General features: G+C 39.2%; 1 protein-coding gene across 1 annotated transcript in view; it reads right to left on the bottom strand.

Annotated features, from left to right (window-relative positions):
- The window catches only part of GPR156 (G protein-coupled receptor 156), a 65,472-nt gene that overhangs the window by 17,863 nt on the left and 19,958 nt on the right, over positions 1-27,651 (bottom strand). The window contains exons 3-6 of the mRNA XM_032594750.1: positions 6,858-6,993; positions 6,498-6,608; positions 1,361-1,486; positions 293-388 (exon numbers count right to left, since the gene is read on the bottom strand). Of these exons, the coding sequence (XP_032450641.1) occupies positions 293-388; positions 1,361-1,486; positions 6,498-6,608; positions 6,858-6,993 (469 nt within the window). The remainder of the gene's footprint in view (positions 1-292; positions 389-1,360; positions 1,487-6,497; positions 6,609-6,857; positions 6,994-27,651) is intronic.

Below are 27,651 nucleotides of genomic sequence, written 5' to 3'. Positions count from 1 at the left end.
AACTGGTATTGCTAAATCAATTAAAAAATCAGACCAAGAAATGGGAGAAAACAGTGGTTGTATTCCATATGATCTGGGGAAAACTGAATGAGGGAGACTAAATAGAGTTGGAAAAGTGACCCCAAGACAAATAAAAAGTAGAGAAATGATAAGGGTCATGATTTTATATCAACAGAGGTCTCCTTGGAGTTCAAGATTCTTTGCAGAAATCACCTTGTTAATTCCTGTGATTCCCTTTTCACATCTATTTTGTTTGTGACAGGGTGTATCCCAAGGACATGTGGTTACCAACCTTGCATACCAAAACAAGAGCAATCCAGACATCAGAGTACCGGGAAGCACAGAAGTGTGTGCTGGTCAGAGAGCAGGACACGTCTCTCCCTGTCACCTAGGAAGGACACAGAGTCAGGACTGAGGGAACCCACAATTACCAGGAACACACAGGAGATCTTTGTGAACATCCTGGAGTGTGACTTCTGTGATTTCCCCCTTAATATGTAAAAACTCTAACATTTAGGTGACTCCATTAGAATCCAAATGCAAGTTGACTATGGGTTAAAGGAGAAGAAGATAAAGTCTGGCTGACATGTGGATACTTGGTAGTGGTGGGGTTTACTCCCCAGTTAATGCTTTGCTACCACAGTGACTCAAACTAGTATATCAGCAAAATTACAAAGGATTTCACATCATGTTTCTGCTATTTGTTAACAGTTGAAACTGTAAATATTAAATCTGCAATGTCAAGAGTCCCGTGTATTCTTCACCCCTTGTGAGGCTGGAGACATATAATACTTCCTGTTGACTGAACACTCTGTACTAGGCACAGTTGAGCCCTTTACCTGCATTGTTTCACTTAATCTTCACCACAGCCCTATGAAATAGGAAGTAATGTCATCACCATTTTGCCTATGAGGAAATAGAGCCTTAGCGAGGTTAAATGACTTTCCCAAGGTCACATGGCTGGTAGGTGGGATTTGAATGAGGGCTCACTGACTCCACAGACCATCTCAAAATACTACCTCTACTTCTCAACAATTAGGGGAAGGTAACTTCCTGTAGCTGAAAGTCTCACTACTGATAATGTGGACGTGAAAGCAGAGATAACTGCCAGGCAGTTCCAGTGTGCCAACATCTCAGTAGATGCCATTGGAAGACATGTGGAGCAGGAGCAGTGGGAGGCAGCACACACTACAGACGAGGGGCAGGGCATTCACAGCAGCCAAGGATCCTAATTCTCCCTCCTTTTGGGTCATTTAACTGCTTGTTAATGTTAACTGCTTGGGAGGATGACCCTAGTGTACCCACAGAAGCCAGTCCTCCCAGCTCAGGAACTAGATTCTCCAGCGATTGGGCCCCTCACCGTCATACTGACACCGAGAATCTGGAGGCACTGGATGGGATCAGTCAGCACCCACGTCACAAGCAGGATCACGTCTGCTATCACCAGGGCTGCCACCAACCCCAGTAGCTGCAGGTCTTTGATTATCTGCAAAAGAGTCAAGGTCATAATTTTCCTTTGCTTGCTGGCTATACGACACAGGGACTGGAGTACCCTATGTGCTCTGAGCTAAAGGCTCCAGGGTCAGCCCTCCCAGGGGGCTTCCTATCCAGCCATTAAAGATGAAACACACACTAAAGATGTGCTATGGTATTATGTCCATATCACCACCTTCACCATTAAACATCTTCATTTGTTTATTTTTTCCATATCCTGCCTTTCCCACAATGGATTAAGGGGTCTTATAAAATGAACATACTATTATTTCTATATATGTTGATATGAGCATATAGAGAGATATGGAAGTTTTCCCATAAAACTGTAAACAACCACTAACCTGGAGGATACGATTAAAAGATAAGGGTGGTGGAAGAGAGATTACTATCATTTTCTTTATATGTATATGAATCATTTGACTTACTACAAAGAGGATGTGTTACTTTTGTAACTAGAGAAATAAAATTAATAAAGTATATATACTGTAACAAGATAAAAAATTGAAAAAATATCAGGGAAAAGAGAAAATATGGAGACTTAGGATGAAAGGCCAGGTGAGGAGAGTACACAGCCTTCATGAATTGGGGCAGAAATACGGATCTGAGTTTTTGACAGCCAATGAAAAGAAGGAAGTACAACCAGTTACATGATTCATGGTGTTTGTAAGATAAAAACCAGTTGCTTCATCAAACTGCTCAAAACCAGTGATAATAAACAAATCTTCAAATCAACCAGCAAAAAAGACACAGTATGTGTAGAGGAACAAAGATAAGGATGGCATCAGATTTCCTATCAGATCCAAGGCCAAGTGAGAAGACAGTGGAGTGAAAACTTCAAAATACTGAAAGAAGAAAAGAAAGCCTCAACCTATCATTCTATATCCAGCAAAAGCAGCCTTCTGAAACAAAGGGGGAAATAAAGACTTTTTCAGACAAACAAAAGTTGAAAGAATTCAGCATTAGCACACCTGCATGAGAATGTTAATATTCTTACAGCAAAAGGAAGATGATACCAGATGAAAATATGGATCTATATAAGGAAATATGACCTTCATGGAAAAGTATGTGTTAATTTTAATTATTTAAATATCTTTAAAATATAACTGTTCAAACCAAAATTAGTAACAATTGTGTGGGGCTTATAACATATGTAGAAGTAAAAACAACACAAAGATCAGGAGAGGGAGAAATGGAAGCATGCTATTGAGAGACACTTATACTATATGTGAATGCCAATTATAGCATTTTGCACAAACTCTTCCAAAACTGAAGAGGAGGGTAAACTTCCTAATTCATACTATAAGGCTGGTATTACCCTACACCAAAGCCAGAAAAATATTTTATAAGAAAAATAAAGCTACAGAACAACACCCCTTAAGAACATGAGTATAGGGGCGCCTGGGTGGCTCAGTTGGTTAAGTGTTGGACTCTTGGTTTCAACTCCAGTCATGGTTTCACAGTTTGTGAGTTCAAGCCCTGTATTGGGCTGGAGCCTGCTTGGAATTCTCTCTCTCTTTCTCTCTGGCCCTCCCCTACTCTCTCTCTCTCAAAATAAATAAACTTTCAAAAAATTTTAAAAAGAAAAAAAAGAACATGAGTACACACATTATAAACAAAATTTTATGAAGAGGAGGACAACAATATAAGAAGAGGATTATATATCATGACCAAGTGGAGTTTGTCTCAGGAATACAGGATTGGTTTGAGATCCTAAAATCATTTCATGTAATTCACCATATTAACTAAAACAATTTGAAAAAAATATGATCAATAGACACAGAAAAAGCATTTGACAGAACCCAACATCAATTCTTTATTAAAACCCAGAAAAATGTGAATAGAAGGGAACTTCCCCAACTAGATAAAGGAAATCTACAATACATCTATAGCTAACATACTTAGTTTTGAAATACTGAATGCTTTCCCCATAAGGTCAAGAAAAATTCAAGGTTGTCTGTGCTCTGCATTTCTTTTTTTTTTTTTTTTAATGTTTATTTATTTTGAGAGAGAGGGAGAGGAAGAGCATGAGTGGGGAAGGGGCAGAGAGAGAGGGAGACAGAGAATCCCAAGCAGTCTCCAGGCTGTCAGTGCAGAGCCCGAGGTGGGCCAAAATCAAGAGTCAGACACTTAATCGACTGAGCCACCCAGGCACCCTAGCACTCAGCACTTCTATTGAACATTGTACTGGTATTTCTAGACAGTGCCATCATACAGAAGATTGGAAAGAAACTGTCATTATTCATAGATGATATGATCATCTATGTTGAAAATCTGAAAGATCTACAAAAAAGCTAATGGGAGCAATACATAGCTTAGGAAGGTTGGAGCAAAGAAGATCAGCATATGAAAATCAGTTGTATTTCTATATATTAGCAACAAAAAATCAGGAAGTGAAATAAAAAACAATAACACATATAATAGCATAAAAAATACTTAGGAGTAAATCCTATAGAAGGTGTGAAAGACCTTCACTGAAAACTATAAAAAATTATTGATAAAAATTAGAAAAGACCTTAATAAATGAAGAAATATACTGTGTTCATGGGTTAAAAAACACAACATTGTTAAGAAGTTAGTTCTCCACAATTTGTTCTATAGATTCAATACATCTCAATCAAAATCCCAGCAGAAATTGGCAGAAACTGGAAAACCAAATGAAAAATTCATATGGAAATTCAAAGGACCTAGATTTTAATAAACATATTAATATGCAAAAAAATTAACTTTGATTCATATTCACACCATATTCCAAAATTAACTCAAAATGGATCATATGCCTAAATGTAAAAACTAAAACTCTAAAACTTCGAGAAGTAAACACAGGAGAAACTTTTTGAGGCCTTAGGTTAGGCAAACATTTCTTAGATCTGATACCAAAACTTGATCCATAAAAGAACAAATTGGTAAATTGGATATCATCAAAATTAGAAATGTCTTTTCTTTGGAAGATACTCTTAAGTGAATGAAAAAAAGGACACAAAAAATTGGAAGAAAATCTTTGCAAAGCATATGTATTTGCTGACAGAATTGTATCCAGAATATAAAAAGAACTCTCAAAACTCAATAATAAAAGGATGCCTGGGTAGCTCAGTCGGTTTATACCTGACTTCAGCTCAGGTATAGATTTCTTGGTTCAGTTTGTGGGTTTGAGCCCTCGGCATTGGGCTCTCTACTGTCAGCACAGAGCCTGCTTCACATCCTCTGTCCCCCTCTCTCCCTGCCCCTCCCCAGTTTGCACGCGCCCGCGTTCTCTCTCTTAAAAATAAACATTAAAAAAAACCCTCCATAATAAGAAAACAAACAACTAAAGTTTTTAAAAAATGGGTAAAAGATTTGAACAGATATTTCACCAAAGAAGACATATGGATAGCAAATAACCATGTGAAAAGATGCTCAACATTGCATTAACGAAATGCAAATTAAAAATACAATGAGATACTACTATTCACATGTATTAGAATGACTACAAAGAACAACCAAGTCACATGTTGGCAAGGATGTAGAAATGAAGGACTCTCATACACTGCTGGTGGGAATGTAATAGGTACAACCATTTGGGGAAATAGTCAATTTTTTGAAAAGTTAAAAATACACTTACCATATGACCCACCCATTCTACTCTTAGGTTTTTAAGCAAGAAAAATGAAAACATATGCCTACACAAAGACTTATACAACAATGTTCATAGCAGATTTACTTTTAATAGCCCAAAACTGGAAAAAAACCCCAAACATCTATCAACAGATGAATGGATAAACAAACTGTATGTCTTCACATTGGACTATTACTCAGCAATAACACAAATAGAACCACTGGTGCATGCAATAATATGTATGAATCTTAAAACAATTATGCCAAGTAAAAGTAAAATAATTATAACAGGTAAAAAAAAAAGAGTACATACTGTATTATTCCATTTATATAAAATTTTGGAAAAATGCAAACTAGTCTATAGTGACAAAAAGCAAATCAATAGTTGCCCAGGAATAGGAATGGATATAAGGATTGGACAGGAGAGGGAGATATCAAAGATTCATGAGGAAACTTCTGCAGATTTTACGCAACATTTCATGAGTGTATACATATGTCAAAACTTATCAAATCATATAGTTTAAATATATGCAGTTCATTGCATGTCAATTATGCCTCAATAAAACTATTTTTTAAATAAAAAGGAATCTGTGTTCTAGAGGGACAGATGAATTTCTTGTCCTTTAGGCAATTTTTTTCATATTATGGTTACTCACAGCTGAGCTTTTCGTAAGTATTTTCCATGATTCAATAATGTTTGCAAAAAAAAGAAATCATTGCAGAGAAGTAAACTCCAACTGAGTGATATACTGGGTCTGGGTAGGGCCTATAGCTCAAGGGTTTGATGATCAGGCTTTGAGGTTTGGGCAGAGAAGCTGATAAAATGGGGAAATGTTGTCAGGATGACATCTGATGTCAGGGACATCTAGGTCATTTGGCTCGCACATAGCTTCTAGGGTGGATTCTATCTGCTGAATGGGTGTCCTCTTTCTTGCTCACTGCTCCAAGCCCATCCTTCTTAGTGCAGAGAATGGCATTTGGCATGGAGAAGACCTGGGTTCCAGTGAAGGAAAAAGCTCTCCTTACTCGCTACAGCTTCCCTGTAATCACTCTCCCTCACTCCATTTTCAGCTCACACTTGTGCCAAACAACAGTCTCTCTGGGCATCTTGTTCTCCCTCTCACTGGTGCCAGATGTTGGCCAGCTCACACAGTACCAGCAGTACCATGGCTTGGGGTGCATATGAAGCAGAACTATGTTCAAAGACCTATCTCCCAAGAGCACTGACACATGGCCTTTCAGGCTTGGGGACTTAGGAGGCCACACCACTCCAGGGTTTGAAATGAGAAGCAGGAACTACAGATTGCCATATAAGAGCCAGACCCATTAATCTGACACAAACTTCTCTAGCTAATAATCAATAATAAAGTTGCTGTTTGTAATCAAGTAGTGTCTACTTGCTGCTTACTCACCACTCTCTTGTCCGGGACCCTCTGGGTAAACACCTTGTAGAGTCGCCAGCTCTTCCCCAGAATGGGGCCAAACACAAGGGAGGTCCCAATGCACAGCATGGATAGTCTTATCTACAGGGAAAAGGGACAGAAGCAAGAGGCATGAGAGGGATCTTAATTGTTCTCCACATTCTACTCTGCAAAGCTTCAGTCCACACAGGGCACGGGACAGATGTGGACCTCACTAAGCAATACAATGATCACCTCTGAGAGTACCCATTCAGAGGATAAAGGTAACCACCACCTACAGGAGACGCTGATTTAAAAAGATATCAAAAGTTGAACATTTTTCTCAAAACAAAAACTTAAGATTTAACCCACCTGAATGAGAGTTTCCATTGAGCCTCCCGCTAAAGCATCTCGATCTTGAATCCCGAAGAGGTAAACGCTACTGTAAGTCAGACAACTGCCAAGTAAGGTCACAATGTTCAGGTTGGGACTGGACATCTTCACAATCCTAGAGCGAATCAGGAAGAAAGACACTTACAGCCATGACCCTTTGCCCTGGGAATGAACAGAGTTTCTCCACCAGTATAATCTCCAATGCAACCTCAGAGTGAAGGACCACTGGGAAGACACTTCTTTATAGCCCTGTAAAAAATTGTTATGATTTATTTAAATTTATTTTCTAAAGGAACTAAATTCTGGCATTTCTTGCTTATATAACTCCAAGTCTTTTAAAAGAAGGCCAACTTCTAAAAAACAGGTGGTATTAGGGAAGAGTTAAGATTTCTCCATGAAATTTCTGGTTGCTAAGATACTGCTACATTCAGGCAAGTGAATGAATAACTAACAGGTAGATACCTAAAGAGATACAGTTTGGAGCCTTTAGAAGTGAGCTGGTAAACCACCGTTTGGAAAAGGTTTGGGATTTTTTTCATACACTATTTATTTGATATATACAATTGCTTTTCCTTTCTCTGACTGACTGAAAGAGAAAAAGGAAGCAAGGACTGAAAGCAGGAACTTTGAGAAGGCTCTTTTGTCAAATAGTTTTAAATGAGTTTACAGAACAATTCAAAGATTAGAGGGAGGTATGGCCAATCAGGGTCTCAGACATACCCTGGGCACCAACAGAGGCTCACGACAAGGTAAAAATGTGTGAAGTGGTTAACCTAAGGGGAAAACCAGGCTTACTCTGGACAGTGACTGATAACAATTAAGAAGTAAGGTAACTGTACTTAAGACTTTTAGTCTAAATAATGTATTCTACATAAATTCAATATTTCTATTAATAGTCACTTGATAATTATACTTAGTTATATTTTAATTTTAAAATAATAACTGAGGAGGAAAGCATTCTTATCTTTGTACCTGGATTACCTGGCTGGCCACTCTAAAGTCCAGAGTCAAGGCAAAACCAGCTACTTAGTGCAGCCTACTTTAACGACAGGCAAAGTACTCAGAGGCATTAGACAGTTTGGCAGTGCTAGACTTGCAAACATCGTAACTAACAATGGCCCGGCTTGATTATTTCGTGACTAGTGGCATAATTACATCCACACACACAAAAACACCAAACCATCGCCCTGAATCTCAGGTCCCAAGTACAGACATCATAGGCCAATAAGTCCAGTTGAGCTTTACCCTGTCTTGTAGAAAAAACCTTGATTGTTTTTCTTCCTCTAAAAATGGGAACAAGTTTCATGTATTCCCCTTATAAAATGGGGACAAGAATAATACATGCCTCTCCCCTCACCAAAGAGTGGTGAGAATTCATTGAGGTAATAAAGCAAAGTGTGACACAGGACCTGGCACAGAGTAAGCTTGTTGCTAACATTAGCTGATGATATTAATCTCACTGTCTTCATGCTTTAGAAACCTACAAATCACATTTTCCTCTCCTATTTATCACCTATACCCAATCAATTGCCAATTTCTTTCACTTGGGATTTCAAAATCCTTATGCGTGGTCCCTCCCTCTCCATTCCTGCTACTACATGCACCCAGGATACAATCATGTTAGGAGCAATGGAAATGGAGACAGGTGGTGTGACAGATGGGAATCCTGGCTGTGCCAATCACAGCTGCATGACTTTGGGCAAGTCATTTACTCTAGCTTCCTGTTTCCTCATCTGTGTAGATAATATTATCCTTCATAGCCACCCCACAAATTATTGCAAAGAGCAAATGAGGTATGTGGCAAACTCTCTTGAAAACTCTAAGGTGATGCAAAAGTATTAATTTTTAGATTTTTGGTGTAACATTTAGCTCTCTGTATCACCAATTTTTTCCTGTCCTAATACACTCTGCATATTACTTTCAGACCTATTTCTTAAAATACTACTTTCATCACATAGGAAGAGAGCTACACATATACAAATCAATTTTGTTTACCTTAAGCCTCCTGTATACAAATTTAAAATCTAGCCCCTATCCTATCTATCCACTCATGTCATCATGTTTTCAAATTATAGACTTATGGACAGTAATCTTCATTAGTTTCTTTGGCTCTTCCCAGAAGAAGGGGAATTATGGGGTGAATATTGACTGCAAAAGTAAGAACAGTGTTAACCATCAGCTTCATAATGCATTTATTAATTAATAACTTAAACAGACCAGTGCTGGCACTGCTTTAGAAAAGGGGCCACCGCTGACCTGGGACTAGCTATTTGGTTCAGTCAAAAGCCTATGCAGTGGTATGACCACTGGTAGACTCTTCAAAGTCCAATAACTGAGGCTATTCTTCCCCATGGCTACACATAAGCATGAGCCATGAATATATGATGCTGACGTCGTTACCAAGCAGCTGCCCAAGTTTCATAGTCACACATGTCTGTATTGTTCAGATCACGGATGGGTTTGGGTAGGTTTCTTTCTTCATTCTTTTCTGGGACCATTTTATTTGAACACCGCTCTACAATCAGATCTTCTTTGTGTAATTCAGTACTGCATGAAACCCTGATTTAGAATCCCCTCCCTCCTGATTTAGTTAGGAGGAGCCCAATTTAGTTATTTTTTGACAAAATGTACATTACATAATCCTCACATCTCAGATGTTGATGCAAATTCATTTTCTAAATGGACGTTATGGACTTACATATGTATATTTTTATATTTTTTGTAAAAAATTTTTACTTAAAACTTGCATCAGAAAAAAAATGAATGGAAGATGGTTTACCTATTTTGTTTGGCAAAGTTAACACCTGTGAAGTTACTGAAAGGTGAAATCATCTATTCAGCAGATGAATTATGTATGTCTGAGCAATGTCTTTGCTACTTGAATAAGAATTCAAGCACCAATGTCACTTATATTTTACTGTTGAACTAAAATATGAAACCCACACATGCTGAATCTTTTAATCACCCACAAACACATACTTTCCACAAAACAAGACAATTTAAATATTATATACTTAATTATAAATATCTAGTCCCTTTGAGATTACCTATGTTGCGTTTATGAAGAGATAAAAGCTTAGACTGTGTTACTAGCACTCAGAAACAAGGTGGGTTTTTTTTTTTTTTAAAGGATTGTATAGCTATCTCATTATCTTTTCTCTTCATTTATTAATTGGTAAAGACAAGAACTTTCTTGATGTTTCTATTCTCGAGTAAGTCTCAATACAAAGATAAATATCTATCTGTATTTGTATAAACCTGGATTATAATTTTAATACTCTTTAATGAATTCTGATGCTTAAGTGACATCCACCAGCTCACAGGTTTGATATATGTATTTTTAATGTTTATCTAGTTTTGAAAGAGAGAGAGAGAGAGAGAGAGAGAGAGACAGAGACAGAGACAGAGTGTGAGTGGGGGGAGGAGCAGAGAGAGAGGGAGACAGAGGATCCAAAGCAAGTTCTGTGCTGATAGCAGAGAGCCTAGTGCAGGGCTTGAACTCATGAATCACAGGTATGATATATTTTTTTAAGTTTATTTATTTATTTTGAGAGAGAGACAGACAGAACAAGTAGGGGAGGGCCAGAGAGAGAGGGAGAGAGAATCTCAAACAGGCTCCACACTGGCAACATGCAGCCTGATGCAGGGCTCAAACCCACGATCCATGAGATGATGACCTGAGCCGAAACCAAGAGTCAGACGCTTAACCGACTGAGCCATCCAGGCACCCCACAGGTATGACATTTTAAAAGTCTTTATCAAATATTGGTTTCTGAATTTAGAGGTTTATTATAACTGCTATGGAGGACTGACTGGTCATCCTACTCTCTCTTCTTAATTATGGTTAAGAACTGAGTTTGGAGGGGCGCCTGGGTGGCGCAGTCGGTTAAGCGTCCGACTTCAGCCAGGTCACGATCTCACGGTCCGTGAGTTCGAGCCCCGCGTCGGGCTCTGGGCTGATGGCTCAGAGCCTGGAGCCTGTTTCCGATTCTGTGTCTCCCTCTCTCTCTGCCCCTCCCCCGTTCATGCTCTGTCTCTCTCTGTCCCAAAAATAAATAAACGTTGAAAAAAAAAAAATTAAAAAAAAAAAAAAAAAAAAAAAAGAACTGAGTTTGGAAACATGGCTTGCAAATGGGACTGAGCATACTTCTTGTGGCTATTAGAAAATTTTCCTAAAATGTGACAGGGCCATGGTTTCTAAAATGCTATATGAATTGATATAAATGATGTCAGTAAGCTTTAAACAAACCAAGTATAAATGTCTTTCCAAAAACAATTTTTAATAAAACAATTAAGATTAAATCATGAGAATTCGTTGAATTTCTTTTTCGATTCACTATTTTGGACCCATGTTACAGTGGGGTTATAAATCAATCTCATCTGGATGTGTTCCAAACAGCTTTATCATTATGTTTTCTGGTTTGATTTAGCAAACACAATCATTTTGCTACCATGCTTATTTCTAATGTTTTAGGTTCAAAATCTAAACCCAATTCAAATTCTGCACATCTCAAAGCAATATCTGTGTGACTTCTAACCACTTATATTCTAACTCAGCATCATAATGGTGAGAGAAGACTGGCCCTATCCCCTCCTCTCCTGTCTGGGCTACCATTCTAGGTGACCATCCTAGGAGCTTTCATTCACCTTTCAACCTCCAGAGTTCTAAATTCTTTGATCATAATGACTTCACTTTATTCCACTTTTAGATACCCACCCCCAGGGTCACACCCTGAGTGTTATGATCATTAAGAATGATTCCACTTCAGAAATTTTGAAAACCGACATCCCCCTCTTTGATCTCAATGTATCCAAAACCAAACTCTTAGTCTTCTCCCTTGACCTGTTCTTCCCACATTCTTCCCCAGTTCAGATAATGGCAATTCCATCTTTCTATTTGGTTGGACCCAAAATCTTGAAGTCATCTTTGATTCTTGCTCACCACCCACATCCAATCTGTCATGAAATCCTATTGGCTCTATCCTTGAAATACATCCAAAATCCAACTTCTTACCACCCCTGCTACCACCACCCTGATCAAAGTCTGACTTTGCATTTCTCATTTGGATTATTACAATAGCCTCCTAACTGGTCTTGCTGCTTCAACTCTGGACCCTTCCTAAGTCTATTTTCAACACAGCAGTCACAACAATCCATTAAAGGTAAAGCAGACCATGTCACTTCTCTGTTCAGAAGTCATCTGACTCAGAGGAAAAGTCAAAGTCTTTACCAGAGTGTACAAGTTATATTTTTGGCCCTCATTATCTATCTCATTTCCTGCTTCTTCCCTTTGCCCACTCCACCCCACACAGGCCTCCTTGCTATTCCTTGAAAACACCAGGCACTCAAAACTTCAAGGTTTTGAAGTGGGTGTTCTCCCGCTATAGAATATTCTAATTCATATATTTCCATGACTCATTCCCTCTTTCCTTTTATGTCTTTGTTCAAGTGTTACCCTCTCAATCAGGGCTACAACCCCATTTAAAATCGCACTCTTTTGCCTGGGTGGCTCAGTTGGTTGAGCGTCCAACTTCAACTCAGGTCATGATCTCACAGTTCATGAGTTCAAGCCCCGCGTTGGGCTCTGTGCTGACAGCGTGGAGCCTGGAGACTGTTTCCAATTCTGTCTCCCTCTCTCTCTGCCCCTAACCCACTTGCATTCTGTCTCTGTCTGTCTCAAAAATAAACATTAAAAAAAAATTAAAAAAAAATTAAAAAAAAAAAAGATTTTAAAATCGCACTCTTTCTCAGAATTCCAAATCTTTCTTATCCTGTTCTAGTCTATCTCCATCCCACCATAGTACTTTTTACTTTCTAAGGTATTACACGATTTTATTTTTATTTATTTAAAAATTTATTTAAATTCAAGTTAGTTAATACATAGTGTAATAATGGTTTCAGGAATAGAATTTAGTGATTCATCACTTACATATAACACTCAGTGCTCATCCCAACAAGTGCCCATCACCCATTTAGCCCATCCCCCTACCACACACCTCCCCTCCAGCAACCCTTAGTTTGTTCTTTGTATTTAAGAGTCTCTTATGGTTTGCCTCCCTCTCTGTTTTTATCTTATTTTTCCTCCCTTCCCCTATGTTCGTCTGTTTTGTATGTTAAATTCCACATATAAGTGAAATCAGATGATATTTGTCTTTCTCTTGACTTATTTCACTTAGCATAATACATTCTAGTTCCCATCCACGTTGCTTATATATATATATATATATATATATATATATATATATATATATACACATATATATATATATGTGTGTGTGTGTGTGTGTATGTATGTATGTAGTTGTTTATCATCTTCTCCTCCCCACTGGAATGGGTCATGATGTACTCCCAGTACTAGAACAGTACCTAGCATATTGAAAACACTCAGTAAATACTTCATGAATGAATGAATAAGTCCCCTATCCTCTAGCCCTTTCATATGCTCACTTCTAATGCACTTGCTTGTTGACAGCCTACAGACCTCCATTTCCCTGTCTCTTCAGCTTCCTCACAGTCTCCTTTCTCTGCCCAATGTGAAACCTCTGGTTGGTCATCTGAACTGTTCTCTCAGCAACACCCACTTCCTTTTCCAAACAAGCTCCTTTGCTGCATCTGCCTGACAGAACTCCTATCAAAATTTCAATCGATTGTTTTCCTTTATATCCAAGCAGCTGGGTGTTGGGGGAGAAAATTATGTAACCTTGTAGACTGTTGTCACCAAAACCAATAGCCTCCAACACCAATCAGCAGGGCTTACTGTACTACCAGCTAACGTTTTTATTTGTTCTATGAGGTACTCTTTAACGTTTTGTGAGTGACCCACCTCATTAGTTTTAAAGAAATAAGAGCACATATCTGTCTGGATGATTTCTCAGTCTAGGTTTGGTGCCCTCCTCTATGGCTTTATAATACCCCAGGGTATATATGCATCAGTACAATTGTCATGTTATATTACTAGCTTTTTATGTTTGTCTCACTAGACAGTTTCTACCCCTCAAAAGCTGGGCTGTTTCTTACTCATCTGTATCTCAGCTCCTAGCATAGTCTTTACAAAATGGCAAGTAATCCATAACCTTTTGTTGAATTAATGAATGAATTCATTAATAGATATGAAAGGCCCATCACTTCTTCCTTTCTTTGTTCTCTTCCCTAATCTCATTTTTCCTTGGCAATGCTCTCCTCTGTTAGGCAGAAGGATGAGGTTCTCATCCTCCCAAAAGTATGCCAAATGGCTCTAAAGCAGCAGAGATCTCTGACAGAGGGAGAGTCAAGATTTGGTTCAATGTCTGTGTGTTAAGACAAGAGGGTACATTCTGGGTTATGGTAGGAGTTTTAGATAGCCCCTCCTGGAATGCCTAAGAACTTCACGGCATTACTAAATACAAAAGGGCCAAGATATTTTGGTTGCTGTGGACATCCACAGGCACTGGTTTTTGACAAATCTACACATCACAAACCATCACTGAAAAGCCTTGTCATTTGGGTGATCTACTCCTTTGCTTCCCCACTCAGCACGGTGCTGAGGAAGTCTAAAAATAAATGAGAGAAAGAATCCTAACAGGATGCTTGTGAAGCTTTTTGTGCTCCCATTCTCTTTGTTTCTAGGAAAGTGCAGCGTCTTGGGGATGTATATATTCATATATGCACACACACATGTGTTTACTTGTCTCCAATGAAATCAGGCCACTTGAAAGATTTCTTTCCATTGGCTGAATTCTTCCTGGAGAATTCCCCCAGGAAATGCTTTTGTCCAATATGTCTCTTACATCATGTGTCAAGGGCTATGTAGGCCCAGTGATATGATGACAGCCCTTGTCAAGCAGTTGACGAATGAGACCTCATCTTCACGACCACACAGATTACAGTCTCAGCTGACATCTGCTCAGAGGTTAACAACATGCATCCCATTTCCTGGCTTCAGAAAATCTGCTGATCTTGGACTGATTTGCTGCTTGCAGCTAGGCTAGGATGCATGCCTTCTCTTTACATGCTTGCAGCCACTAAATTATGTTTTGTAGCAAGCTAAAACTCTCAGCCCTGCTTCTTGTTCAGGATGGGCCTTGCCACTCTAAATTTGCCTGTTTTCCTCTAGTTGTAGTGTCTGCATCATTTTGTTTTACATGGGGAGAGTGAACTCCTATCTCCTATTTTGTCAGCTCAGGCCTACAGCTGCTGAAGCTGGAGATGAATTGGAAGAACAAAGACATGCTGCCTGCAGGACAGCTGCATGATTAGTGGTGGTTGCACTTGCTGAAATCTACATTCCCTTCCCGCTCTTCCCTTCTCAGCTTATTGCAGAGACAAGTTTCTTTTCCCTACCACTGGCTTATTAATAAGCCAGTTACACTTTGTATTTCTGCCTCTCTACCTTAAGCAGGAACAAAAGGCTGACCTGGTTATCAGAGAGGCTTTAGAATTTACATCCCAATCAATCAGTCCCCCAGTCAATCAATCAATCAATCAATCATCGAAATATTTAACTATTAAATGCAAAAGAAAACTTGCTAATGATCCTGCCCCCAAGTTACCCTTTAGCAGATTACCTCAGTGTTTGGATGTTTTGTGAGTCCAAACAAACACTTAGTGATCTTCCTGTGTCAAACATTAATTCAACAATTTCTAAATATCTATTTGTTAAAGTATTAAGAAGAACTGAAGATAGGAAGGCAAATATGATATAATTTCTGTCCTCAGCTCACTTGGACACCATCTCTCTGGTTTCCATATTTTTCACTACAATGACAATTTCTTTTTGTTCTGCCTTTTCTCTTTTAAAATAGAATAAAATTTTAATATTAGCAGTTGTTTTCTCAGTATCCACTGGGTCATTTAACAAAATCTATGTATATGAATGTATGTTCATTATAGATATTTATATGTGAATATGCATATAGATTTCTAGTGAAAAAATTTCAGAATATATAGCTCTCCTAGTCTATATAAATAGGCCTAAGGATCAATTTTTAAAAATACATCCTTGCAAATATTTTTAAAGCTAAAATGCAGAAATTTAGATATAAGACCAAATGCCCATTATTTCATTTTACCAGCACACATTTAGGACAGTAGTGAAAAAGCATATAGATAAATTCAAGATAAGCTGGTGATAAGAGGGGGAAAAGAGCCCTCAAGGGTACCCTTACTAGAAAGGAGCTTGTAGGGGCACTCAGGTGGCTCAGTCAGTTGAGCATCTGACTTTGGCTCAGGTTATGATATCACGGTTTGTGAGTTCAAGCTCCATATTGGGCTCTCTGCTGTCAGTGTAGAGCCCACTTGGGATCCTCTGTCCCTGCCCCTCTCTGCCCTTCCCTCGCTCATGCTCGCTCTCTCTCTCTCCAAAACATAAATCACCATTAAAAAAAAAGAAAAGAGCTTGAATGGCTTTAATGAGGAGTAATATGGCCACATTCCACATCAATTTTTTAAAAAATTAGTTTCTAAATATATTTTTGCCATGACTCATGCAACTGTAACATATTTTAAATGTGTTTTTATTTTATTTTATTTTTTAATGTTCACTTATTTATTTTTAAGAAAGAGAGGGAGATGGGGCACCTGGGTGGCTCAGTAGGTTGGGCGTCCGGCTTTGGCTCAGGTCATGATCTCACGGTCTGTGAGTTCGAGCCCCGCGTCGGGCTCTGTGCTGACAGCTCAGAGCCTGGAGCCCGTTTCAGATTCTGTGTCTCCCTCTCTCTCTGCCCCTCCCCTGTTCATGCTCTGTATCTCTCTGTCTCAAAAATAAATAAATGTTAAAAAAAAAAATTAAAAAAAAAAAGAAAGAGAGAGGGAGAGAGGGCATGGGGGAGGGGCAGAGAAAGTGAGAGAGAATCTCAAGCAGGCTCTGCACCGTCAGCACAGGGCTCCATGTTGGGCTCCATGCAGGGTTCATGAACCAGGAATTGTGACCTGAGCCGAAATTGAGAGTCCGATTCTTAATGACTGAGCCACCCAGGTGCCCTTTAAATGCATTTTTTAAATGCCGGGGGGGGCGGGGAACCACTAGAAACACAAAAATCCTCTTCACTCATATAACCTCAGACCCACCCTACAGTGTAGGCATGTGTTGTAATTTATAAAGCAGTGATTTCAGCTTCCTTTCTCCCCTCAGCTTTGGGAGAAGGCCTTGCCTGGGCCAATCCCTAGCAGGAGACTTGCAGCACTTCCCAAAGGGCACAGCAGATGCCCTGATTTTAAGTAGAGCATAAAGCACAAGCACAATTGGCCCCATAAAACACCCAATCATGGGAGAGAGACTATAAACCAGAACACTATCTATCATCTACCAGGTAACATGTACATTGATGTCTTTGAGGCATAAAACATTTGCCTGCCATGCTGGGAAGTTTTCCTTTCCCTCTTCCCCTCCTTTCTGGTCCTCAGGATTGTGGCAGGAGAACTTTGGGCCTGAGTGAGTCTGAGAGGAATCCTGACCAACTCCGCTGCTGGAATCATTCCCCACTGGGCCAGAATCTGGGAAGAATTCATGATGCTGGGACTGGGTTTTACCTAGCTTTACCTATCGGCACCTTCTACAGGGCCCTGAACCTAGTGGACACTTACTGTTTGTTATCCTGGATAAATCATTAGACTTAAAAGGCTCTTAGAAGTCCTGTACTTAAAAGAGATAAAAGGGAGACTGCTAGCAAGGTGCGATCTGCTTGCTCCCCACCACTCTGTCCCCACAAATTGCCTAGGACAGGATTGGCATCTAAGGGTCATGAGAAACACCACTTAAACCAGTGATTGCCCCTAACTTTCTCATTTTACAATGACAGGATCTTCATGCAGTTTTACAGCCAGATGGGGACCACAATGGGACAGCTAATGCAGATGTCCTGATTCCTGGTTCCCTCCTATGTTCCTTCACTTCCCCCCTGGATTACCCTGGCCACCTGGGACCCTGTGTCCATCCTACTGATAATGAACTTCTGCTAGGGGCCTTTTTGATCCTGGTTTCTAATGTCCAGCAGCAGCACTGGGGCCAAGCATTTTCACCTGCCTCCTCAACTGAGGCTCCTCAAAGGTGCCATTTGCTAGCATTTATCATCAAGAGGACAAAGAGGAAATCCTGAGTTCTCTCTGCAGTGCCTTCTGCTGGGCTCTGCCTGCCCTTTTCAATTCTGAGTGCTGGCCTGGACCTTGGACGTTGGCAGGGCTCCCTTCATGGCTCCTGGCTTTACCTACTGGCTGGAATCCCAGACTGCATTCTTGCCACAACTGGCTTTGGGCTTTTGGTTTCCAACACTGCCAAAAGTCTTCAAGTCTTAGCCCCAGAATGGCCTGCAAGTGTCTGCCCTAGGCTGTGACAAGAGTTGTGTATTCTATCCTGTAATCTGTCATGAAAGGAACAACTATTAGATAATCTGTGTGTGTTTAAGCAGCTTTCGTGGATTAACACTGAGGCTAACATGACGCAGTGGGAAAAGCATGGGCTTTTCCAAGTAGACAGACTAGACCAACTAGCTATGTATGGTGGGTGATTTGCTTAACCATGCTCAGGTGGTTTCTTTATCTGAAAATGGGGAAAATAATATTTATCCTCATGAGTTCTATAAAGGTCAGAGATAACGTATCTAAAACAAAAAGCACATAAGAGGCCTGTAATAGAAAGTAACAACCATGAGTTTTAAGTTAAATTGTCTGAATTTACACATATAGGGACTAAATGCTGATTTTAAGATGAGTTTGAAGTACTGAAGGATCCTGAAATACATCTGCTTATCAAAAATTACATTGTAGTCAGAATCATCTGAATGCATGTGTTTTCTATTCCTTAGAATATTGACAATGATATGGAATAATTTATAAGAGTGGCCAACATTGACTATATACTTAATATTTGCTCGGCAGTTGCTAAGGGCTCTACACACACCACTGAACGCAATCACAGAATTCTGAGATATATAGTATCATTACTCCTATTTTTAAATAGGGAAATGAGATTCAGCAAAGTTCAATAAAGTGATCTAGTCACATGCCTAGTGAGTGATGGGGCTGAGATCTGAAGTAGAGTTTGATTCCAGAGCCTGGGTTCTTATGCCATTTAATCTTTCACTGCTGACACACTTCACCTCTTGTGAACATTGTTAAGGAGTAACCCTTATTCCCCTCTCTCTGCTTTCTCACCAAGGTCTATTGAAGAAAGGTTTTTCCTACCTCTCTCCCCATGTGGGAAACTGCTGAGGACAAAGTTTTCACCTCCCTCTCCACCCCAGTACCCGCCCCCCTCCAACCTCCCAGGTAACAGGGGTGAGCACTCAGACTAGAGACAGGCTAACAGGCCTGGACCAAGTTCTACCAAAAGGTCTCCAAGGTAGGAATCTCCACTCCTCTCTTCTCCTTCCTCACCTCTACCAGAGGTAGAGCTCTACAAGAGCTCTCTCTGCACCACTCCCTGGTCCCCATTTTAGCATCATGTCAAGTAGTGCTTTCTAATTTGGCTTTCACCCCAAATCCTTTCCGCAAAAAACCTTTTTATTTTGACATTATCTGAGACTCATAAGAAGTTGCAAAACAGTTTCAACCTTCACCCAGCTTTCTCCAAAGACAACCTCTTACATAACTAGATTACATTACCAAAACCAGGAAATTGACAGTGGTGCAATGCTATTAACTGTAGACTCTATTTGAGTTTCACCAGTTTTTACATGTGCTCTGTGTGTGTGTGCACATGTGTATAGTTCTATTAAATTTATAATACATAGAGATGAATGCAACTACCACCATAATTAGGATGCTAAACTGTTTCAACGTGCAAACAAAACAAAACTGGTATCAAATTATCCCTTTATAGTCACACCCTTCACCCAACTATAACCTCTGGCAACCTCTCATCTGTTATTTATCACTATAAATTTGTCTCTTGAGAATACAATATAAATAGAATCACACAGTGTGTAACCTCTTGAGCTTGGCTTCTTTTATTCAGCATAATGCCCTTGAGATTCAGCCAAGTTGTTGCAAAGTAATAATAGCTTGTTCCTTTTTATTGTTGGGTAGTTTTCCATTATATGGATGCACCACAGTTTGTTTATCCATTCACCTGTTGAAGGATGTTTGGGTTGTTTCTATTTTCTGATTATTACAAATAAAGCTGCTGTAAACATTTGTTTTTGTGTTTTCATTTCTGTAGGATAAAATACCCAGGAGTACTATTCCTGAATTGCACAGTGAGCATATGTTTGATTTTATACAAATCTGCCAAACTTTTTTCCAAAGTAACCACCATTTTACATACCCATCAGCAATGTATGATACATCCAGTTTATCTGCATCCTTGCTGACACTTGGTATTGTCAGTATATGTGCTTTTGGCTTGTGTGACACATGTAAGCCTTTAAGAGTAACAACATCATTTGATTATTCAGTCCTGTGTATTTGTATGCACTCTAACTGGACCAAATCCTGGAGGGGATGGAGTATGTTTTAGGCTCCGAATTCTTATCAAGCACCTCCTATGTGCCAGGCCCCTTGGCAGGTGATAGGAAATATTGTATTTGACTTGAGGACCCAATTTATAGTAGAGGAGATGGATAAGTGTATAGGTAAGTATAATTATGAAACCATGTGGTAAGTTATATAGGTATATGTAAAGCGCTATGGGCATTGCTAAAGGAACTGTTCCTTAGAAAGGTGGTTCTGAGATTTTAGCATTGGTAAGAATCACCTGAAGAGCTTGTTAAAATACAGATATGGTCATGATCCCCTAGAGTTTCAGATTCAGTAAGGTCTAGGGTAGGACCCCAAGAATTTCTATTTCTAACAAGTTCCCAGATGATACTGATGCTGCTGGCCCAGGGCCCACATTTTGATGGAGAAGAATTTGTCTTAAAGTATGAATAGGAGTTTGTGAGGTACAAAATGAGAAGAGTCATGAAACAAGGAAGAACATGAACAAAGATATGGTGATAAAAGTATGTGGTATGCTTGAGAAACAGCTATTACCTTATATAATGAAAGCACAAGTTACTTTAAAAGGAATAACCAAGGGGAAAAAAAAGGTTAGAGAGGGAGGGAGCCAAAACATAAGAGACTCTTAAAAACTGAGAACAAACTGAGGGTTGATGGGGGGGTGGGAGGGAGGAGAGGAGGGGTGATGGGTATTGAGGAGGGCACCTGTTGGAATGAGTACTGGGTGTTGTATGGAAACCAATTTGAAAATAAATTTCATATTTAAAAAAAAAAAGGGATAATTGTAGATTAGAGCCAAACTACAAAAGATCTTAAATGGTTATCTAAGGAGTTGTATAAGCAGTAGAAGTCTATGTTTGAAAACCAGGTCTGCGTTTGTAAAAAAAAAAAAAAAAATGCTGGAAAGAGAGTAGTAGCTACATCGGAAATGGGCTAGACTAACTAGGGGGCTACTGCAGTAACCCAGGTGAAAAGTAGATCAGGGCTACACTTGGGCAATGGAGATGGGCAACAGAGGACAGATTAAGAGACATCTGAGAAGTTAAATATCTGAGATTTGGTGACTAACCAGATGTGTAGGGAGACAAAGGAAAGCAGAATGAGGAATGGATGGAAGGTAGTGCTATTAACTGAGATAGAAACTACACAGAGGTAGAACAATATATATATATATATATATATATATATATATATATATTTTAGAACAATATTAATGGTAAGGTTTGAGTCTGGTTTTTGGTCATGGAATCTGAATTGACTAAAGAATGTCAATCTCACAGTATCAACTGTGAAGTCAGAAAAAGGGATTTGAAAGAGGCGAGGCTTGGGGATATGTTGTAAGAGGGATTAAGACTAGGTCAGGGGTATAGCATAAAAAGTGAATGAAGACTGGAACTCAGGGTGATATCAACATTAAATGGGTAGGTGGAGTGCAGGAGCCAATGGAAGCAGCTGATAGGAAGCAGAAACATTTATGTATGGTAAAGCTAATAAAAGAGAAGATTTCAGAAAGGAGCAACAGAGGAGATGGTTAAGTGTTATATGGATTGAGGCTAAATAGGATGAAGTCTAAAAAGAGATCAATTAATTTAATGACCTGAGTAAGGGTCATTTCAGTGGAATCAGGGCATGGCTTGAAGAATGAATTGGAGATGAGAAAGTGGAGGTGGCTAGTGAAGACCACTTTTTTTTTTTAATGTTTATTTATTTTTGAGAGACAGAGTGTGAGCAGGTAAGGGGCAGAGAGAGAGGGAGATATGGAATCTGAAGCAGGCTCCAGGCTCTGAGCTGTCAGCACAGAGCCTGACTCTGGGCCTGAACTCGTGAACCGTGAGATCATGACCTGAGCCGAAGTCAAACGCCTAATTGACTGAGCCACCCAGGTGCCCCAAGACCAATTTTTAAGATGGTTGGTGGTAAGAGGATGGTGAGATATGGCCAATACCAATAATCTGTTCTGGACGACTTCTAAAGTCTCAAGAGTAACACCAACAGTTTCCAGCAATTACTCAGTATTCATTTGTCTACCTGACTTGAAATATGCAAAACACAGAAAACTATTTGATCAACTTCTAATGAATTCATAGGGGATGAATTCCGGTGTTGTAATCACTCTGGTTTCTTCCTCAATAAATTTAGAGGCGCATGATTAGTTTAGTCTCATTGTCTTTTGGTTTCTGACCACTCCCTGTGCCCTACTATTAGCAGCAAGAGATTCCACTGTTATTCTAGCTTCTCCCTTTTAATGGATTTAGACAATCCCTTTATGTATTTTGGACTCTCTTCAAAGGTGCTTCTCAAAGTCTTTTTTCCTATTTCATACCTAACCCGACAAACTCTGTGGGCTCCCTGCTTTCCTCTGGGGAGCTTTTTACATTCTTTGAAAGATGTCATTTTCCCTCCACTGTGACTGTCACATTTTTAAGTGCTTGGATTTTTCTTTTTTATTCTCAGTTACTCTTTCCCTATACTTCCAATAAAGTCTCTTAAAATAGTCTCCAATATCCTTCTGACTTTCAAAAGCCTAAATTTCAATTTTCTGCTAGTTAATACTCACATTTTGTCATAGTTTCTTTTTGAACATTGAATAGTTGAGATGCATTTTCTGGGATTATGGATTTAATTGTGTCATGATTAGTCACATTTATTGGCTCACGTGTGGTTACCTCCTAAGATCTACTCCTAGTCACTAGGCAAGAACCAAGCCAGGACATTTTCTCTAAATGTTGCTGGCTTAAAACTTCCTGTGATAGGAAAAATCCGACTTAAAAAAAGTCATTAAAAAGCTCACCTCTACCTTTTGACCTGATTAGGCTTTTTATAATTCATATTTAGTTAAATTTCTGTTTTAAGTTTGTTTGTTTGTTTGTTTGTTTGTTTGTTTAGAGAGAAAGAGAGAGAGAGGGAGAGCACATGTGTGCACATGCGTATGGGGGGAGGGGAAGAAAGAGAGGGAGAGAGAGAATCCCAAGCAGGCTGTGAGCCATCAGCACGGAGCCCCATGCGGGCTTGATCTCATGAATCATGAGATCATGACCTGAACCAAATCAAGAGTTGGATGCTTAGCCAACTGAGCCACCCAGGAGCCCCTAGTTCAATTTCTAATACTTGGCCTAATTTCTAAGTTTCTAAGTGTTCAGCATTTCTATATTGGTATCATCAGCTTGGTCATCTAGTCTATTACACTGATTCTCAAACATTAGAATTCCCTGCAGAATTTTTTTTTTAAATGCTGCTGGTGTTCTACCCCTAGATATTTTGATTTAGCTGGTGTAGGGTGAAGCATGGGTATTTTTAAAAGCTCCTGAGAGGGGCGCCTGGGTGGCGCAGTCGGTTGAGCGTCCGACTTCAGCCAGGTCACGATCTCGCGGTCCATGAGTTCGAGCCCCGCGTCAGGCTCTGGGCTGATGGCTCGGAGCCTGGAGCCTGTTTCCGATTCTGTGTCTCCCTCTCTCTCTGCCCCTCCCCCGTTCATGCTCTGTCTCTCTCTGTCCCAAAAATAAATAAAAACGTTTAAAAAAAATAAATAAAAGCTCCTGAGAGATTCTAATGTGAACCAACTTTGAGAAATCGCTGGTTTAAGTATATTCCTAATTAAAATAATAAGTTTAAAAACTGTAAAAGGATTTAGGGGTGCTGGGTGGCTCAGTTGGTTAAGCATCCACTTCGGCTCAGGTCATGATTTCATGGTTTGTGAGTTTGAGCCCTGCATCAGGATCAGCACTGGCAGTGCAGAGCCCGCTTGGTATTCTCTCTCTCCCTCGCTCTCTGCCCCTCCCCCAATCATGCTTTCTCTGTCTCTCAGAATAAATACACTTAAAAAAAATGTCAAAGGATTTGAATAAATATTTTTTCCAAAGAAAATATACAAATGACCAAAACGTACATGAAAAAATGTCCAACATTATTGGACTAATTTCTAATTTCTATCAGGGAAATGCAAACTGAAACCACAATGAATTGAGTAAAATCAAAACCACAAAACCACATTACATCCATTAGGACGGTAACAATAAAAAAGACAGATAATAATAAGTGTTGACAATGATGTGGAGAAATTGAAACCCTCATACACTGCAGGTGAGATTGTAAAAAGATAGAGCCACTTTGTAAAACAGTTCAGCACTTATATAAATACATTATAACCTAACAATTCCACCTCCAGGTGTACATACCCAAGATAAAGGACAACACATGTCCACACAAAAACTTGTACATGAATTTTCATAGTAGCATATTATTCATAATGCCTAAAAAAGTGGAAACAATCAAATACCTGCCAACTGATGAATGAAAAAACAAAATATGGAATACCCATTTAATGGAACATTATACAGCCATAAAAATGAATGAAGTATTATCTCCTACTACAACATGGATGCACTTTGTAATCATTATGCTAAGATAATGCTAAGTGAAATAGGCCAGACACCAAGGGCCACATGTTGTGTAATTCCAATTATATGTATGGTCCAGATTAGGCAAATCTATAGAGGCAGAAAATAGGGCCTCATGTTATATAATTCCAGTTGTATGTATGGCCCAGATTAGGCAAATCTATAGAGGCAGAAAAGAGACCAGGAGTTGCTAGAGGCTTGCAAGGAGGAAGGAATGAGGAGAGACTGCTAATGGGTATGAGGTTTCTTTTTTGGGGTAATGAATGATCTGGAATTGGACAGTGGTGATGATTGCCCAATCTTGTGAATGAAATAAAAACTACTGAATTATATACTTTAAAATGTGAGTTTCATGGTATGTGAATTATATAGCAAAAGAAAAAGAGAACAAGTATATTCCCATTATTATCTTACATATCTAAGAAATGCTTATCCATAGAGATTTGAATAAGACTCCCTTTGCCAATAACATTTCTATTGTCCTACTGTTTGTTGTAAGTCTCACACAAAACTAAGTCACCTCCTCCCTTTTCTTCTGAGAATCTAAAGTCAAGAGTAAAGTCTCATAATGTACCAGAATAAAACATCTGGCTTTGGTCATATAAGGAATATAAATAAATTCTAGAGAAGGAAAAGTGGAATGGCAGGGTCTTTATTGAATGAGGATAGATCATTCTGCAGCCTGGAAAGGGGAAGGCCAATGGGGATGTGAAAAAACCTACAAAATCATTAAGAGATCTTGAGTAAGGCAAAATGAAATCCTGGAATACTTGAAAGAGAAGATATCAAAGATTCAGATATGCAAATTGGGACATGAAAAATAAAGTAACAAGGTCACAAAACAGGCAGTGATTTAAGAACGATCATTATCTCCTAAGAGATGGTATGGGCAATAAAAAATAGGAAATGGTCCTGTAATAGATTATATGATCAAAATGAGTTATTACCAATAGGAGTTTTTCTTTGTCTTTAAAATTAAAAAAAAATATTAATTGTGGCAAAATACAGTAAAATTACATACAATAAAATAACCATAAAAATTATGATCCTAACCATTTTTAAGTGTACAGTTCATTAGTATTAAGCATATTCATATTGTTGTGCAACCAATCTCCAGAACTTTTTCATTTTGCAAAACAGAAACTCTATACCCATTAAACAACAATTAACTGAACATTAACTGAAACTCTGTACCCATTAAACAATAATTCCCCATTTCTCCCTCTCCCCAGTACATGGCAACCACCATTCTATTTTCCATTTCTTTGAGTCTGATTATAAGTGAATTCATACATACATATAAGTGAATTCATACAGTATTTATCTTTTGTGATTGGCTTATTTCACTTAATATAAAGTCCTCAAGTTTCATCCATGATGTAGCATGTGTCAGAACTTCCTTCCATTTTAAGCCTGAATAATATTCCATTATATGTATATAGTACGTTGTGTTTATCTATTTATCTGTTGATGGACATTTGGTTTGCTTGTTTCTCTTTACCTGAGAGGTGGACCCAATCACTAAGATTGACATCTAGAGGATTAACCTATCTTCTTTTCTTTTTAGGTTTATTTATTCTGAGAGAGACAGAGAGTGAGAGTGAGAGAGACAGAGAGAGAGAGAGAGAGAGAGACAGAGAGAGAGAGAGAGAGAGAGAGAGAGAGAATTACCGTGTGTGCATGCACATGAGTTGGGGAGGGGCACACAGAAAGAACCCCAAGCAAGCTCCATGCTGTCACCACAGAGCCTGACACGGGGCTCAATCTCATGAGCTGTGAGATAATGACCCGAGCCGAAGTCAAGAGTCAGACACTTAAACTACTGAGCCACACAGGCACCCTCCCTGTTTTTTAAATATCTATCTTCTCTTAATAAGGTGCTTGGTATTACTATCAGAGACAGAAACACTGTCAGAATTGGGACTCAAATTGTGGCTGAAGAAGTTATGCCAGAGGAGTTTGAATTCAGGAGTCCAGGCCATAAGATTAAGACACATAAGCCAGATACTGAGAGCATCAAAGTAAAGGCCGTAGTGGTAATTTAGGGATTGAACATACGAGGATGTCTAAAACCAGATCATTCTGAGGAAGAGTCAATAAAGAAATAAATTGAGAGAGAGAATCAAGCAAGGTCAGAGAGTGCACAAAATAAGCAGAAATCCCAGTGAGTGAGGGATTGGTATCAGAGAGATGCAGGCTAATGTACATGTTTAAGACTGAGGTCTAGGATTCTGGCAGGCAGTGGGCCACCAGAAAGGAATAGACTCTGAATAGTTACTGGCTGCTCACCCCCCCCACCCCCCAACCCTCTGAACCAGAGCATGCTGACCTGATAAAGAGAAGGGGGAGAATAGAAACAGATAGACCAGGCCCTAGAAATTTATACTAAATTTAGAGGTAACTCCCAATATCCAAAAGGGCGTGGCTACTTTCATATCCATCCCTGCTGGTGTATCTTTAGGGGTTAGATTTGGTGAGGCTGCAGGGATATCTATGTAGCAGGGATTCTTGGGGTCTACAGAGTGTTAATTATGTTCTGAAGGTTGTAGTGGGGCCTGCTATAAAATGAATTTAGTACTAATTTAGAACACTTATTTTCATGTGCCTAGGGCCAAAGTATGCCCAGATTCTGGGAGTGGCACTAAACTGATAGTTGGGAGTTAAGGGGGGCTGGTTGCAAAAAGAAGAGTTTAGAGTTTAGAAGACAGTTCTTTGTAATTGTAGGACATTGATCTAATATGAAATTTCTCAAGATGGGAAATAATTTCTCAAGGAGTTACATAAACAATATTACCAGTCTGTTTTTCTTTTCTATTTTTCTTCTTTTAAAGAGTTCAGAGGAAGGGCGCCTGGGTGGCTCAGTCGGTTAAGCATCCGACTTTGGCTCAGGTCATGATCTCACGGTCTGTGAGTTCGAGCCCCGCGTCGGGCTCTGTGCTGACAGCTCAGAGCCTGGTGCCCATTTC

Source organism: Lynx canadensis, chromosome C2 (assembly GCF_007474595.2).
Source record: "Lynx canadensis isolate LIC74 chromosome C2, mLynCan4.pri.v2, whole genome shotgun sequence".
NCBI lineage: Eukaryota > Metazoa > Chordata > Mammalia > Carnivora > Felidae > Lynx > Lynx canadensis.
This window is presented reverse-complemented; position numbering and strand designations above follow the sequence as displayed.